The 18136-nt window shown below is 43.2% G+C and overlaps 1 protein-coding gene across 2 annotated transcripts in view; it reads left to right on the forward strand.

Moving 5' to 3' along the window:
- The window catches only part of Lrch1 (leucine rich repeats and calponin homology domain containing 1), a 186530-nt gene that overhangs the window by 157076 nt on the left and 11318 nt on the right, over positions 1 to 18136 (forward strand). For both annotated transcript variants that reach the window (XM_052190953.1, XM_052190951.1), the window contains 3 exons: positions 4716 to 4825; positions 5471 to 5608; positions 10199 to 10276. In XM_052190953.1, coding sequence (XP_052046913.1) covers positions 4716 to 4825; positions 5471 to 5608; positions 10199 to 10276 — 326 coding nt within the window. The remainder of the gene's footprint in view (positions 1 to 4715; positions 4826 to 5470; positions 5609 to 10198; positions 10277 to 18136) is intronic.

An 18136-nucleotide genomic window follows, 5' to 3' on the forward strand; every position in this document is an offset into this window, starting at 1 on the left:
TGGGTCCCACTCATAAATCGATCTTTATGGAAGAGTGAGTGAGTGGACATCCCTCTCCAGCCAGTTTACAAGCATTTTTGTTTCCTTGGTGATGACAGTGAAGCACTGAGGTCTTAATTCTCCCCAGTACAAAAAGAAGGATGCTGAGGGTGTGGGACTCTCAGCTCTGGCTTCATATTAGCGTGTCTGGTCCCCATGTTCAGAGATAGTAAGTGAACACTGACAGTGAGCCTGAGCAGTTACCTCTGTTTATGTGTACATGGAAGGTAGGCAGAGATACATTGTTCATGTGCGCATTGACAACATGCGAGTTAAGGAAACTGTTCAAGATCCTGGAGGGGAACTGCAGTCCAAGGGCAGTAAATGGACCCAGTTTCCTTGGAGCTCCTGAAGGGAATGGATAGATTCATTTGCCTGGTTTCTAACTCCTAAGAGCTGAAAGCTTGTATTTGTCACTGTCTTCCCTGCCTTTCAGTTGAATATATTAAAAGGTTCTCTAGCCCACATTCTTAACTTCCAAGAAAAAGGAAGCTAAGTTTCAAAGCCCCATGTTTCTACAAAGAAGCTATTTCCTTTCATTTCATGCAAAGTGCATTGTTTTTGTTTGTTTGTTTGTTTGTATCAGTGAATTGGTAAAGTTCACTTAGTGTATGCTTTAGAGCTATGAGCTTTCTTTGCCTAGCTGCATGGTAACACTTGTAGAACAGGTTTTGTGTGCCTGTTTTGCACCCCTGTTAAGTACCTCCCTGTGCTAAGCATGCCTCTAACATACAATCAGACAGTCTCTGCTGATGTGGAACCTAAATTTGGAAGTTAATCTATTCAGACCTGGAGAATAATTTGGGATCTTTTTTTTTTTTTTTTTTTTTTTTTTACCTGTGAGAGGAGAAATTAAGAAACTAATCACCAGGAGGTAATTTATGTAAAGATAATTGTCACACCTCACTCTGGTCTTTCCTGAGAGATTTTGAAACATGCGTTTTGTTTACTCATCCACAAACGCGTCTCAGCACGCAGCTTTATGGGATGCAGTGGAATATGCACTGGGCTCTCGCAGAGCCCAGTGCATTATGGGATACTACAGAGTAATGAGTGCCAAGAGGCACACAGATAATTATCTTTGGGCATTCGTAGGAAGTAGAGATTATGCCAGCTTAGGGATATGGTGAAGAGACCAATAACTTTCAAAAATGGAGGAGCAGTGGAGTCTTATATACGTGTATTCTCTTCCTTCTCCACAGGCCAGATTTGTCTCCTGCTAAGCGAACTACAGCCAGCAGGCCTTATGTTCTGTTGTAACTGTCAGTGACTTGCCCCCAGTCATTGAAGAGCACAGGGCTCATTTTCCCCGTCTCTTGGTATTCTGCTCATCTTTACCTATGCACACGTGTGTCCATGTGTGGCTGCGCGGATGTGCACCCCCTCACACAGAGCTTGCTTTCCCTACTTTTTAACTTATATTTGGATGGGACGGCATTCGAAAAGCAGGTTCTAACAGTTTTCAGCCTTGTTAACTCGCCTCAAGTTTAACTTTTGGTCCCCTGAATTGAGCAGGGAACGCTTGAAGTGCAAGGTAGGGAGTTCACACCAGTCAGAATTATTCTTTCAGGGTCAGTTTTCTGAAGACTTGAATCAGAAACAAGCAAGCCGGCAGGCTTATTAGCTGAAAGAGGTTCTTTAAAAATTTTCAAACAATCCACAGTAGTTATAACCAATTATATAATTTTAGTGTATATATACATATGTTTCTCATTTCTAATCACTGCGTGTATATTTGAAATATTTGTTTTAAAATAGAAACTACAGCTGAGAAACCTTCGACACTTGTTGATTGCTTGCTATTCACAAAAATAAACCCCAGTGGGCAGTTTTTTGTTTTGTTTTTAATTTGCACAGGACTTTACAATAAACAGGCATGCCAGGAAATTAAGAGCCAGACCTGATGGTGTCACCCTGATAGCCTTTACTTACATGCTTGAGTGTGCAGTTACACCAGAGATTGCAGGTCATTTAACTTCCTCATATTTTCATATTCAGAATGAAATCGTCCAATAAAAACATATTGGAAGTATTAAGCATGCCGTATTAGATAAGATTTCTCCAGAATAAAGGCAAAAGGGAACCGGCCTCCAGAATAAACAGCAGGCCTGTTAGAGTAGGGTCACGGCGCCCCTTGGTGACAAGTGTGTGCACTACCAGGCTCCGTCCACATTCCTTGACTTTTTAGGTCAATTCAGTTAACCTCTTTGGGACATGAGCTTGCTTTTGGGCTTTACATCGTATGTTTCTTGTACTTGCTGGGCTTGCATTGGCAGGTGTTTGTGTGCTCTCCCAGGCCTCTAATTGTCCAGTCTCCATCACGGTCCTCTCGGAGCCCAGCTTCCCCATCATCACCTCACCCTCCTTTCGCCAGCTTTGCGTTTTTCCTTTCTGGCTTTGATTTGGTCTTTCTTCCTGTGGGCCTTGGCCCTGTGGGGCCGCGGTGAGAGCCTCCAGTCACAAGCCTTTGGCTTTTTTACCAGTGACCCCTTGGTTCCCTTCCATCCTCAGAGCAGGCACAGACCCCTTTCTGTGGCTCTGGAAAGCCTTGTGCTCTCACGCTTAGCCTCATTCTCCATGAACTGTATCAGTCAACAATGGTGTCAGCCTCCTCTTCCCAAGCATCTCGGTTCCAGAATCTTTGAACCCATGTAGAAAAGAAACTGGAAGATAGAGATGGGTACAGCCTCACAGCGCTGGGTAGTTAATTACATGAAGCACGCATGAGCCTTTCCTCCACGCGTTATACTTATGAGCCATATTTACTCTTTAGAGTGTGATACACTGAGGCCTTGTAAGAAATGGCCAAATGAATGGTGTAGATTCTTTGTATTCAGCAGTGTTTCTATGACCGTGAGTGGCTGCAACTGTTGCAGTCCTGGTATCCTTCCCTTCACTCAGGGGTGGTGATTTCTGACATGGGAGTTCTTTGCACAGACTGTCTGGAATGACTCTGTCCTACCACTTACACCTAGCCCCATCTAAAATCTACACACAGGAAACCAGAACATCCCATTCCCCAACAGTCTGTGTCTTCAGGCTAAAAGAACCTCTAGTAAGAAAAACTTAATAAGACTCCTGCTAAAATCAGCACACTCCCCCTTCACTTTTTGAGACAGGGCCTCACTGTCCAGTGCTGACTGGCTTATGATTTCACTGTGTAGACCAACTTGGTCATTAACTCACAGAGATCCATCTGCCTCTGCCTTCCAAGTGCTGGGATAAAAGGCGTGTGCCTCCATGCCCAGCTGCTAAAATCATTCTTTATGTGTAGACTATCTTTATAAGACTGCACATCTACTCTTATTTGTTTAATTTTCATTAGCTTACATCTATGAGGTGCAGCATGATATAGATTTTGTGTCCGCTGCCCTTTGCAAAGAGATTGTTTGAGAATTTGGCACAAACTACACCACTGTTTCCTTGGGCCAGAGTTTTCTTTCCCTAGATAATTCTGGTTTTGTTTAGTTTGCCTCTGGGAGTCCTTGGATTGTGTTTTGCTCTATATACCTAAGTACTTCTCTTACCTAAGGAGACTTCCGTTTCATCTCCGGCACACACACCTTCAACTTCTAAGAAGAGCTATGCTCTCATCCGTTACTGAGACCTCCCTGAGAACCAGCAAACCGTGCAAACACAGCCTTCCAAATATACTTGGTGTTTAGACATCCTGTTCCTGGCATGCCCTCACAGGTGCAAAGATGGTGCAAAACCACATGTAGAATATATTTTAATCATCCCGATTGATGTTACCACCTACAAGTTTAGAGCATATGATTTTTGTGAGTTTTTCCCCATTGTTCATTTGTACTGTCCTGTTCTGTACAGTGCTGCTGGGTTTAAGTTAAAAGGAGCTTTATTTATTTTTATTTTATGCATATTGATGTTTTGTCTACAAGTATGTCTGTTTACCATGTATATCCCTGGTTCCCTCAGAAGCTAAAAGAGAGTGTCAGCTTCTCTGGAACTGTAGTTAAAGATAATTGTGAGCTACCATGTGGGTGCTGGGAATTGAACCTGGGTCCTCTCAAAGAGCAGACATTATTTTTAACTGCTGACCTATCTTTCTAGCCCAAAGAGTATGCGTTTTCTTAATTCCTTCAGAGAAAGCAGTGTTTTTAGTCACTGCTCTGTAGGAAGCCTAAAGTCGTCAAGCCAGTGATGAAGTTGCCTCTAGACTGGCCAGCCTTTCAGACCTGTGTCATTTGTAAAGAACTGACTCTTTGAATACCTGGCCTGTGATGTGGACAGAAGACAGACTATGTGGTTACACCTGGCATAGATTCTAATATCTCCTTATTTTATCAAAATAACGTACTTTAAAGAAAGAGAAAACATACAATTAGAGTATCGATTGAACAGAAGGTAACACTGAGCCTGAGGGAGATGATGCTTTTGTCTGAGTGACAGTGTGGTCTCGTCTCCACCCCATGAGACCCATCCCTCAATTCAGTTTATCGTCAGCTCAAACCCAGTTCAGCAGTGCACACAACCTAGAATAACTCAGGGGAGTATTTCCCTTAGAGCATTCACACCCAACTCTTGCTGTAAATCTGGAATTTCCCCGTGTCCGTGAATGATAAGCAGTCTGGGATAAGTAAATAATTTCTCTACCTGAAATAGGAATAGCCCTGTGTAGTCATCCAGATTGATTTCTTCTTCCATTTCTATTGCAGTGTTTCTAAGACCTCAGAGGAACTTGGAGTCTATAGACCCACAGTTTACGATTCGGAGGAAGATGGAGCAGATGAGAGAAGAGAAGGAGCTAGTGGAGCAGCTCCGAGAGGTACTGGGGCGTGGCATGCGCCTGAGCGTGCCCATCAGAGGCCACGCAGCGCTTGGGGGTTGGGAAAGCTGGCCTGGCAGCCTTGTGCACAATCCCAGTTCCCGTTCTGCAGTTCTGCAGTTTTTAATTCAAACATTTCAGCACAACTGAATCTGTCTTACTGTAGAGCTTTTTTTTTTAATACTTGAAAATATTTGATTAACATGAGTGTTTTCTAGACATTCTCTCTGTGTCTGAGGTGTGCATCTACGTGTGTGAGAGTGAGCACATATGCGTGTGTGAATATGCACATGTATGTGGAGGACAAGAGATAACCTGAGGTATTCTGCACATTTTTGCTTTGATGCAGGGCCACTCCCTGGCCTGGACCTTGCTGACTAGCAAGTCTCAGGCTCCTCTAGAATTCACTTGCCCGGCGGCTGGGATTACAGGCAGACACTACCATGCCAGACTCTTTGGGTTCTGGTATCAGAGTGGCATCCTTGCAAATGCTTTCCCCATAGAACCATCTCCCCGCCCCCAGACACTCTTACGCTTGTCCCCTCACTGAGAGAACAGCACTTGGGTTCATACGTACTTGCAGGTGTACTTAACACTTGCTTCGTTGCCCATAGCAACTGGCTCTTTCTGCTTCCCCGTGCCCAGAGCATCGAGATGAGGCTGAAGGTGACCCTACATGAAGACCTGGGGGCTGCACTCATGGATGGGGTCGTGCTCTGCCACCTGGCCAACCATGTCCGTCCGCGGTCTGTCGCCAGCATCCACGTCCCCTCACCGGCCGTGGTAAGTACAGATAACGGGAAACAGGCATAAAACGGGCTCTGTTTGTACAGAGCTGTTGGTTAAAGATGCCAGTGGGGTCTCCAGGAGTGTCTAGGTCTTCCTGGACTGTTTCCATTGGACCCCACACAACTAGAAGAACAGAGCACAGCACGGAGTTCAAGGAAGAGGCATTTTCACTAAAGGGAGACGATTTCAGACAAGTGTGAGAAAGGCAGAAAAGTAACTGTCTTAGGTGTGTTGTTTAAAGAAGTTACTGATTGTTGGGCATGGTGGCTCATGCCTATAATTCTAGCACTTGGGAGGCAGAGGCAGGTGGATTTCTGAGTTCGAGGCGAGCCTGGTCTACAGAGTGAGTTCCAGGACAGCCAGGGCTACACAGAGAAACCCTGTCTCAAAAAACCAAAAAAAAAAAAAAAAAAAAAGAAGAAGAAGAAGAAGACGTTGCTGATTGACATGCTGGGTTAAAGGCCATAGAGCACAGAGATTCAGCCCTCACACAGGGGTGTTTAAACAGCCAGCTCTCCAGAAGGCCGTCTGGCTGAGGGCTGTTTCTAGGTGGACTGTTACATGCTTTCTTCTTAGTAGAATCTCCTCTGTATTCACAAGAGCTGGCCCCGGGCTTGTAATCCTCCTGCCTCAGCTTCCCTGTTGCTGGTTGGGGTCTCTTCTCTTTCTTGTTTATTGGTGTACTGGCTGGTTTTGTGTGTCAACTTGACACAGGCTGGAGTCATCACAGAGAAAGGAGCTTCAGCTGAGGAAATGCCTCCATGAGATCCAGCTGTAAGGCATTTTCTCAATTAGTGATCCAGGGGGGAGGGCCCATTGTGAGTGGTGCCATCTCTGGACTGGTAGTCCTGGGTTCTATAAGAGAGCAGGCTGAGCAAGCCAGGGGAAGCAAGCCAGTAACATCCCTCCATGGCCTCTGCATCAGCTCCTGCTTCCTGACCTGCTTGAGTTCCAGTCCTGACTTCCTTTAGTGATGAACAGCAATGTCGAAGTGTAAGCTGAATAAACCCTTTCCTCCCCAGCTTGCTTCTTGGTCATGATGTCTGTGCAGGAATAGAAACCCCAACTAAGACAATTGGAGATTTTAGAGTAGCTTACGAAGATTGACAGGTGTATAAAGCACCCTGAATGACCTACCAGTTAGGGCATCACTCAGCTGGTTCTCCTTCCTTCCCATCCTCTTTTCTCTCATTCTCTCCTATCAATCAAGCCCAGGGCCTTTGCTTTCCCACTGAGCTGTATCTTAGCCTTGACCTTTGTCCTAGATGCCACAGAGCCCGTGACAGGTGAAGGAACACCACGGGGGCAGTTTGTGATCCTGTGTGCAAGGCTGGAGGAATCAGAGACAGTCTCGCCTTTGAAGCCCATGTAGGGTTACATAGACAAGAGCAGAAAGAGTTTATGTAACAGATTTGGTTCTTCAGAGAAAGCTGAAGAGCTTAGGTGCTGAGACGCAAGGTCAGATTGAGATCCAGATCTGTGTCTAAAGGCTTTGGGCAAGTTGCATCCTGTCTTTAGCTTGATACACCCTTCTCTGAAGTAGAACTGCTCTTGAAAAGATGAAATGGGGTACAGGAGAGACGGGACACTTAAATGTGAGCCGCTGCTACTGTCGGTGTTTATATATAGCAGAGCCACTAATCTCAAGGGGCTGTTTGGACCATGTAATCAGTGTATCCGGTGACCACTTGTGTGAAGTCCCTGCCCTCCCGCCTCCGGGGCTCTCTCTAGATCATTTTTTTTTATCCTGATTTGTTTTCTTCTGACAGCAGAAGGATTAGCTAATGGTCTCAGTTTCTTTTCTAGTATATTAACACTGTTTTTTTTTTTTTTCTTTTCAAAGTTTGGCCCTATTTTTTTTTTTCTCAGAAATATGATAGTGTGCAGTGTGGCTTCTTTTTGAAATGTTTCCCTAGCAACTTCAATGTAGGACAGTGAATTCTGTCTTTCTGTGTACCGGCCTGAAGATTTTATTTATTTATTTATTTATTTATTTATTTATTTATTTATTTCCTTCCTTCCTTCCTTTCTTTTTTCTAGCAGGGTTTCTCTATGTAGTCTTGGCTGTCTTGGAACTTGCTTTGTAGACCAGACTGACCTTGAACTCAGATCTGCCTGCCTCTCTGCCTCCAGAGTGCTGGGATTAAGAGTGTGTGCAACCACTGTCTGGCTAGATTTGTGCATATTTTTAAATTCTGTTTGTGGGTATGTGCTCATAAGCTCAGGTGTGTAAGGAGGCAGAAGAGGGCATTGGATCCCCTAGAGTGGGACCTGTAGGTCTTACGTGGGAGCTAGGAACTGAACTTGTGTCCTCTCTTAGCCACCTGGCTTGTGTGAGCTGTAAGCCAAACTGTCGGTTCTTTTGCCCAGTTTAAATGAGAGGTCCTGGGTTCCCTGGACTCCAGATGGAATGTGTACTGTCACCTTGTAAAGTGTCAGCCCACAGTAAGCATCATGAACATTTACAGTTTATTTATATTACAGGAAAACACCATTCTTTAAAAAAAAAAAGAACTTCATTTTAATAATTAGTTCTTGGCAGGATAAAATAGCAGCAAACAGGAGAAAAGGATCATTTCTTGCCGTCCACAGACAGCATTCTTCTGCCATTACCATCAATGTGCTCTATACGTTTGTGCTTTTAATTGTGTTCTCCTATACACTATATAGTAATGCTTAAAATCTGTGAAAGCCTAAATTGTCATCAGATCCTTCCCGAACAACCTTTTTACTGTTGTGTTAAAGCTTCTAAATGTCCACCTACCAGAAAATTATTCTGTGAGCTTCTTGAAGTGTTTTTGCTTTTAAAGCATCTCTCTCTCTCTCTCTCTCTGTATGTGTGCATGTATGTGCGCGCACGCGTGCGTGTGTATGTGTGTGTGTGTATACGTGTGTGTATACACGTGTGTGTGTGTATACGTGTGTGTGTGTGTGTGTGTGTGTGCAGGCACGTACTTGTTCTGTGTGTGTGTGCAGAGGTCAGAGGATATCTTAAAGAAGTTGGTTCTCCCATCCATATGGGTCCTGGAGTTGATCCAGGTTCCAGGCTTGGCAGTAGGCTCCTTTACCTACTAAGCCATCTAACCAGCCCTAGAGCCTGGCTGGACCAGGGGTGCCCGTCACCCTGCTCTCCACAGTCCTGCTCTGACCCATGAGAATTTGGTTTCTTTGTATTGTCCCTCCCTCACTGCAAACTCGTCACCAGCAAGAACTATCATATGTCACACCCTACCTGTTTTAAGCTCATTGTGTCTAGCTACACTAGAGCTGTGAGGCCCAAGGTCATAGATTTTGGTACCACTGTTGTGCATTCAGCACCAGATGCAGCATGGGATAGAACAACCAGTACAGTCTGCTCCATCGGTAATGCTGAGGGTACCTGTCCTGACTGTATTACTGTAAGCATTAAGTGTTCTGGTCTTCCATTTCACGAGCCCATAGTGAGTAGATTTTTTGTTTTTGTGTTTTGTTTGTTTCTTTGTTTTTTGTGATGTGGATCTAGTCATTGCTGTTCTCAATGTACTGAAAATTATTCTTGGGGGGGGAAATTAATTTCTTCAGTTTTTTCAGATTATATTTTATACTGTAAGCAAAGCATTAGCATCCCAATTGGTCTAATTAATGTGAGTTTTGATTCTTTGGCCAATCAGTTCACTCTCACATGGTCACTTCCTGCTATTAACACCATAAAGTCTTTATTATTCCTATTAATTATTATCATGATCCTCATTATTAAACACAGCTTTTACCTTGGAGAATTTGGGCCAGCCATACTTCTTACTTTCCTCTTTAAGGAAATTAGTGGTGGAATATTAAACAATTGGCAGAAGTGTTTAAAATTTACCATCAAAGTATTTTCCTGCATGAATCAAATGGGCTTGTTACCCATCTATCCTTTCCAGGTCACTTGAAATGAGGGTCTGTGCAGCAGTTGGAAGCTTTGGGTCAAATCTACTACTTTTAGTAGCTTTTTTGTTTGTTTATTTTTTGTTTTCCTTTTTGTGTCTTTTTCATTAAACTTTTTGTTGTCATTGTTGTTTGGTGAGGAGACAATTAGCCTCATGAATTTTAACTTTTGTATGTATCGAAATACATTTGTTGTTGGAAAAAGGTATTTTCTATTTTTAGGTATATTTTTAGGTGAACTAAAATGGGTTATCTAACTGTATGGTCCCACAGAACTGTGTGTGATTTTGTGTGTACTCACACAGATACTTAGACATGTGATTCTAACTCGTGCATAGGTAGACACCTGTGTATACACACACACCAAGAATGTGCCCGCTGCCGGGCAGTGGTGGTGCACTCCTGTAATCCTAGCACTTGGGAGGCAGAGGCAGGTGGATTTCTGAGTTCGAGGCCAGCCTGGTCTACAAAGTGAGTTCCAGGACAGCCAGGGCTACACAGAGAAACCCAGTCTCAAAAAAACCAAAAAAACCAAAAAAAAAAAAAAAAAAAGAAAGAAAAAAAAGAAAAAGAAAAGAGAATGTGCCTGCAATATTAAGTTTTTTTGTCTCTAGATGGATGTTTCTAGATAGCTTTTTATCTTAATAATATATTGCTTCTGTATGTTTCCATTTTTAGCCCAAACTCAGCATGGCCAAGTGCCGGAGGAATGTGGAAAACTTCCTGGAAGCGTGCAGGAAGCTCGGCGTTCCCGAGGTAATACCAGACTTAGTTCAAATGGCCACGTTTTGATAGAAAACGTCAGTCTAGCTGTTTGAACCATTGAGTAGACCTCTTTTTGTTTGTTTGTTTTATATCTTTCTTTTTTAGTTTCAAATAACATACATTTATTTAAACTGAAACTGTTCTATTGCAGTATAACTAAAGTGGCCTTACACACCTGTTCAGTTCTAAGGACAAGGGGGAAATCATTTAATGATATGACATATGAAATTCCAAAGTTGATAAAGTGCTAATGTGAATTATGGAGTAGCTAAGAGGAATAGATCAGAAATGGGTTTCTTCCTTTGCCTTGGCTGTTTTGAAAAACCCATTAATTATTTGCTGGATTTCATTCCCAGTAGATGTATTTTAAGATATGAATCAAAACTAATGTTCATTAAAAATACAGTGATTATTTTCATCAGTGATAATGACGCTTGTGCCTATGTAGTGTGCTAACTGCTGACGTTTTCAACGTCATCCTGCAGTCTACTCTAAGTCCACTTGGCGGTCTTCTGTGGCCTGCCTAATTATAGAGTTCACCTTTTTACTGTCCCAGACAGTAGATGGGTACTTGGAGCTTTCAAAGACTTCCCTATTTAATTAAAGATAAAACGACTCCTGGATTTAGGCAGCAGCTACACAAGTTAAGAAGATCTTTATCTCTATGGTGAACAGAAATGAGAAGTTATATTGTTTCTTAATGATAAAGATAAAGTAACTTAAAAAGCAATCAGTTATAAAAACAAAAAGCCCAAAAACCTCTTCTGAGAGACTCTGAGCTCATGAATCACATTTCAAAGTATACTTCACAAGGTTAAAGTCCACCCAGCCCCTGTTTTCCTTTCGTTTCTCTCTCTTGTTTTGGCTAAGGGGAAGGTTAGGAGAGGGATTCCAGTGTTGTTTGAGAAAAGGGGGACTATAATTAAAGTGTTCTGACACCAAGCTGAATAGAAATTTACCAGTTCTGCTTTTGAAAAACAAAATCTGCTTGTAATATACCAGCCACCATGTCTTGGCGTTCTCTTCTGCTTTCAACTCTGTTCATCCATGCGTCTGTCTTGTTTGTGTGTGTGAATATTGCATAAACATCTTGGCTTCAAATGCTTGTGAAAATACAGTTTTCCTGTATGTAGATAATTCGATTCTACCATGGGCTAGTGGGGCGCCTGCCCACTGTGAATTGGAGCCCTTCAAGACTATTTCATGTGGTAAATGACTTGCGTCTGCACTGGAAAACCCTCATGAATTGTGAAGGAGCATCCTTGTCCCTGTCTCCTGGGTTACCCTGGGACAAATGGGATGTGAGTGCTCTTACTCACTTCCTGTGAGAACAAGAAGGAAGGAAGGGAAATCAGATTACCATAAAAAGAGCACAACATCAGAATTTCTCAGTTAGCCCCTGCTGTGGTGCTAACAGTGTAGGCAGCTTATCATTCTCAAGAGGGGTGAAGACAAGTGAGTAGTGCATAGAGAATCCCACGACCCAGTCGGCTATACTTAGTTATTTTTAATGCCGTAAGTGATTTTCAGCAAGGAAGGCTTATGTGAGTGGAAAACCAGAACTCCCCGATTGGAAGGTGGTTAGCAAGTCTTCCTTCTCGGGGCACACAGAACGTTTTCATCTCACACATATATGAGGCAATGTTTCCCTCAGGGGCGTGGCATGAAGTCCATCTGTTCTCTAAGAGTGCATTAGTTCTGTTCTGTGGGAGAATCATGCTTGGAACTATAGTCTAAAGTCAGCGTAAACCGATTGTACAGTTTATCAGGTACACAGGGTTATGTGCAAGAGCTGAGCAGATTCAGTTAAATGATTGCCTGCAAAGTCCGTTGATGGGCTGGGAACAGTTTTTAAAATTGTTCTTACTTTTATAGTTTATTCCCCTTTTCAGAAGTCTCCACCAGTACAACCTTTGATATTTGCCCCAAAGTTGGTCAGTGTTTGTGAAATCTTTATGGATGGTTGAACAGTTGATCCTCAGAACCAGGTTGTGGGCTGTTGATTGTCCAGGAAATATGTCTGTGTAGGGTATGGTAAGGCAGCCTTCCAACTTACTGGATGAATTGTAGAGGGTGTGGGTGAGACTCTCATGTGGACACATTAGGTCCGCTCCCGATGGTAGGCTGGGAGGAGTGGCTCTGGTCTGGCCTTCCTGCCCACATGGCTTCTTGGGTAGGCTAGATTCCGAACTCTAGACTCTATCAGGTAATAGCGGTACCCTATGTGGGGCTAAGACTATGGGTCATATTTGCAGCTATCTTTGGTATCATATTAGTCTTGAGGACAGTGCTTTATGGGCTCCTAGATCATCCACAGTAGAGCCTTTGTGTCACCCATGCATCTGAGTCTAGTGAAATTGTAGGCCATGAAGCCATGCATACATCTGAGCTTTCTTTATTGCTTCTGAGGCAGCTTGGTCCCCCTGTCCTCTGGTCTGCATGTACCAGACTCCCTGTAGGCTATCTTCCCACATTTGGGCTACTTTAGAAATATTACTGGTAGTCTCTCAGGTTGAGAGGAGTCTTTGATCAATGAAGAATCAACATTGTCATAGAATAGATATTTATGTGGCTCAGTGAGAATGTTTTACCCAATTTAAAATAAGTAGCCATGGCCTTAGGACTTGGTCTTTCTTTTAACAGAGTGCCTGTTTAGAATGGTACGGGAGAGTTGGATCTTGGATCAGAACAGTAGTTTTTTTTTTTTTCTAAAGTTGGGATACTGACCAGCCAGGAGTGGATGTGGGCACGTTGTCAGGCAGTGGTTCTTGACTCATTGACAACCCAGTCACATCAGGAGGGTGCGAGGCCACTAGTTTTCATTCCCAATTCACAAGGCCATTAGGTGGACCTCAGTTTCTGCACCAAGTGGAGTTAAGAAGACATTGTGAATTATATTCAGAGGTTTTTCTCCTTTTTTTTTTTTTTTAGCATTTTTTAGTAATTGGACTTGAGTTTTGTAGTGAGATTTTCCTACTGAAAGTAATAGTAAAAAAAAAAAGCAGTCCCATATCTCATGTGGTGTGAAGGGTCAGGAGGTTCCACAGATGTAATAACTGATCAGAGTTTTGTTATTGCATGGGAGATTGAAACTATAGTTTTGTTTCAGCTTTTAGGAGAAATGAATGTCTTATTTTCTCCGAGTTTGTCTCATTTGCCCACAAAGCAGGTCAATAGTTCTCTGAAGAGGGGAAATGAGATTCTTGGCATGGTATTTATTTTCCTTCTGCAACCTTATTGGATAGTTCTGTAGTTGGACAAGGAAATAAAGGTTGGCAGGTGTATTATTACACTGATCTGTAAGTTCATGCTTTTGGAAGGCCCTACCATTTAAATCAGCTCCTCTCTTTTTAAAGAGTTGTTTTTCTTTTTAATTGCAAGCATGTATTTGGGTCTGCATGAAGGTTCGGTGTATTCGAGTACAGTTGCCCATTAGGTGAGAAGAGGCTATCAGAACCCCTACTGCTGGGAGTAAAGGTCAGCTCTCCATCCCAGTCAGTTCTTTTCTAAGTCCTATACCCTTGCTCATGTGAGCATCCTTTCCCTGGTGTGTGCTTCATTTCTGCCTCTAGTCAGAGGGTGGCCTTCTAACCTGTCTCCATGCATAGCTGAAAATAAATCATCTTAAAAGCAGCCTTTTATTTTTATTTTATTTTAAGTATAATGACATTGTATTTTATTTCAGGTTATATTTTTTAGAAGATAGCTGGCCACCTTTTTTGTTGTTGTTGGCAATGACTTAAGCATAGAGGAAAGTTTTACAATAGAGACCCAATTTCTAATAATAGTCAAATTGCATATGTAGATAAACTAGCTTGATAATATTAGAGCTGCCCTCTAAATCCGTAAAATTGCTGATTATTGCATATTTGGAGAGACTTAGAAATCCTCCTGTCTACCTCTTCACCCCAACAGACTGTACCTGGTCTCTCAGGTTGGACTTTACATTTCTAGAGCGATTATCAACACACTGTGGTGTTTTCAATAGAAATATAAGTGTGTTGACTTTTGAAGTTAGATTATGGTTAAGTAAGCGCATTGCCATTTTCCCAGTAGAACACGTGCCTGGGTCGGATTAGCTCTTAGAATGTGGACTCTGTGGCACCAGTAGTGCCCTAGCAGAGTTTCTGTTGCTGTGATAAACACGGTGACCAAAAGCACCCTGGGGAGGCCTTGGCCCCTGGACCACAGCTTCCGTGTGCTGACCCTGAGCAGCACTTTCCAGAAGACTTCACCCCTGTGGTGAAGCAAATCACAGATGCTTCTCAACCCCAACCAGCCAGAATAGGTTGTCTGTCCCGGGAAAGCAAATCTCTTACTTCAGTAGGACTAGTATCTTGTTGATCTCAGCTGATGAGGCACCACAGATTCTTGAAATATGGTAGGAGCAGCCCTGCTAGCCTTGGAGGGAATCCCAGGCTTCCTTCTGAAACATCCTTCAGGCTTCTATCGTCAGCAATGTTCTTATCTTCATCTTCCATGTCCCCACACTGGGTTATTAAGCTCTGAGCACTCAATGGCTTTTCTAGCCAGAGCTTCAAAACCCTCTACCTTCCTCCCTCAAAACAACCCAGGTCTCGTGGTTTGGGCCATCACAGCAAACCCTCTCTCAGGTACCATTTTCTGTCCTAGTTTCTTTCTGCTGCTGTAATAACACTTGTATTTCTATGAAGAGGCACCATGACCAGGGCAGCTCTTATAAGGGAAAGCGTTTAGCTGGGGACTTACAGTTTGAGAGGTTTAGTGCATCTCGAGGGAGCACACGAGAACATTCAGGCAAGCATGGCGCTAGAGAAGTGGTTGAGAGCGGCAGCCTGATCTGCAGGCACAGAGAGACAGAGAGACAGACACGGAGAGACAGATTGACAGCAACAACTGGCCAATATGATTAGAGAGTCCTTCACAGCCAAGGCAGTACAGAAAGCCTTTGCCGATAGCTCAGCCGACTGAGGTTAATATCAGAATATGGAAAGAACTCTAGCGACAACAGAACACTAAAGGAGTAAGGTTCTGTGAATGAATGGGCAAATGAGTGGAGAGGAGGAGGTCATTCTCAGAAGTATAGGTGGCTAATAGATACCTGGAAAACATGTTTATTGGTCCTTAGCCCTCAAGGGACTTTTAAAGCAAAGCCATCGCTGTCATAGTAACTGTCATTGAGACGAAAGCCCAATGAGCAAAGATCCCAGTGAGGGCGGAAATGGTGGTTACAGCAGCAGCTGTGAGAGTCTAGAGGGCAGCTCCCCAGAAAGCTGGAAATGTCCCCGCTACCCAGCTGTGCTGTTCCTGGGCACACACTTGAAGGAATCCAGGCCAGCATCACACAGAGACACCCATACTCCAGTGGGAGCACTGTAGGCTCCGGGAGCACTGTAGGCTCCGGTGAGCAAGCTGGAGGTCAGCCTAGCTCCTGTCGGAGGCAGTTGGCAAGGAAAATGTGAACCGTCTGCCTTCAAGGATAGAGTAGAACAATTCGATGTTCTTGTGCAGGGAAATGGATGGAACTGATGACCGTCATTTCATAAATAAGCCAGACTCAGAGTGACAGATGCTGAATACAGATGCTCCTGTATTCAGAGTCTGGGTGATGATGTTGATGATGAGATGTTAAATGTAGAAGTAGATGGGGTGGGCACTTTGGGTGGAAGGGGCCTAGCTGGAAGAGTAAATATGACCAAAGTCCATATTTTATACACACACACATATACATGTATATGTGTGTGTGTGTGTGTGTGTGTGTGTGTATATATATATATATATATATATATATCACATAATCTAACATATAGCAAAAGAACATTCATAAATAATTTAGCTGGTGGTACTGGCTCAGGAGGCAGAGGCAGGCAGAAAGCTCTGGTTTCCAGACCTTACATACTGAGTTCTGGGCTAGTCGAAGCTATGCAGTGAGACTCTGCCTCAAAGGAAAAAGAAATTACTTTTTTTTTTTTTTTTTTTTTAAAAGACAGGCAGACATCCAGATTGTCTGTGAAAACTAGGCCTGCTGCCAGATCTGTCTCTCTTCTGTGAGGGAGCCGTCTTTGGAGAGGCTGAGTCAATCCTGGCTAGCGATTTCAGTCACATACTTGTGTTGAATCTAAGCTTATTTCTTAGATTCTGCTGGTTGTGATTTTTTTCCTCCTATAGTCGGAAATTAAATCAACATTTGCCTCGGATGAGTTCTGAGTGAATTAACTGTTTTGCAAATGTTTTCAGTCATTATGAGTATTTTGTAAGAAAACGAGGGCGTGTAGTCTCTGCAAATCTCCTGCTTTAGAGTTTTTTTCTGATTTAATTCTCAGTGATAAAAGAGTGTTATAACCTCAGGATACCCCAGTTCTCTCAGGATCCTTCATGGTTAGCATCACTCTGAGGACTAGAGCTGCGGGCTGTTGGATGCATACTGTGGGCCTGAGTTAGAGACTGGCTCTCAGCAGCCCACCACATTCCACAGTCATTGCCTCCAAACCAGGCTCAGTTAGACCTGATCATTTCCCCCCTTAGAGGTCATAATTTAACTTAAATGACTATAACCTGAGACTCTGTGTTGATCTGATTTAATTAAGCCCAGCTTCTGTGAGGTAGTGAGATTGTTTTCTTCAGTGAAAGGGGTGGTCTGAGTCCTTTACTTCCTCAGAAGTAGACTTCTGAGAGTGCCCACCTCACCTGAAGAAATAGCCCCCAAACAGTCTGAGCCCTGCAGTGCTACTACAGAGCTGACTGGTGGTGTTCCTTGGTGTTCTTGCTTGGTTTTTATTTGATTTTGGTTTTTTTGACAGTCTTTTTTGTTTTTTGAGACAGGGTTTCTCTGTGTAGCCCTGGCTGTCCTGGAACTCACTCTGTAAACCAGGCTGGCTTCGAACTCAGAAATCCTCCTGCCTCTGCTTCCCAAGTGCTGGGATTAAAGGCATGCGCCACCACAGCATGGCTTTGACAGTCTTGTTACATATCCCGGGCTGGCCCCAAACTCAGCCTCCCCAGGGCTGGGATTATAATTGAGAGTTCCCTGCCCTGGCAAAGTGGCTATCTAGCTTCTATCATGGAAATAGCCCCAGAAAGTCGCATTTCAGTTTGTGTTTAAGTCTCTTATTTCTGATTTTCTAAGGATTTAATGGTCAAGTACAACATGACACTAGAAAGTTCTTCCTCAGTAGAAACCTTCTCTGTGGGAAGGAGCTGTTTCCCATCTGTAAATCCTTGGCCAGCACCTTTCCCCTCAGTAAAATCCAGGTTATATGTGGCTGTTTTAATTCTTGGGAGATCTCTTAACAGTGGTATTTTGGTTCTCTGAGATCTACTGTGGAAATGTGTGAGATTGGCTAGATTTAACATGATTTGTTAATCTTAAAATACCTCTTGCTGGACCTGAAGAGATGGCTTATTGGTGAAGAGTACTCGCTGCTCTTCAGGAGAGCCTGAGTTCTAAGCCACAACAGTCTACTCCAGGGTATCTGCCACCCTCTTCTGGTCTGTGTGTATGGTGTGTGTGTGCACACGCGCGCACGCACACACACACAAATAAATATTATCTTTTGCTAAGAGCATCTCTATCATCATAAAGGATCCCCATTATCATCAGCCCACCTGGTATCTTACCTGAGGGTATCAGGCTGAACCCAGAGGGAGGATACAGGCAAGGTGAGCCCAGGGACTCAGAATAGCCTTTTGTTTGAGATTGTTGTGCTTAACAAGGAAGCTACAATAAAAACCTAATACTCCAGCAAGGTATTTAGAAGTATATATGTACATGTACATATATATATATATATATATGTATATATATATATATATATACACACACACACACATTTTAAATGCTTTGCTCACTTGGAAATCATATTTGTGAAATAT

The sequence above is a fragment of the Apodemus sylvaticus genome, chromosome 8 (genome assembly GCF_947179515.1).
Source record: "Apodemus sylvaticus chromosome 8, mApoSyl1.1, whole genome shotgun sequence".
Classification (NCBI taxonomy): domain Eukaryota; kingdom Metazoa; phylum Chordata; class Mammalia; order Rodentia; family Muridae; genus Apodemus; species Apodemus sylvaticus.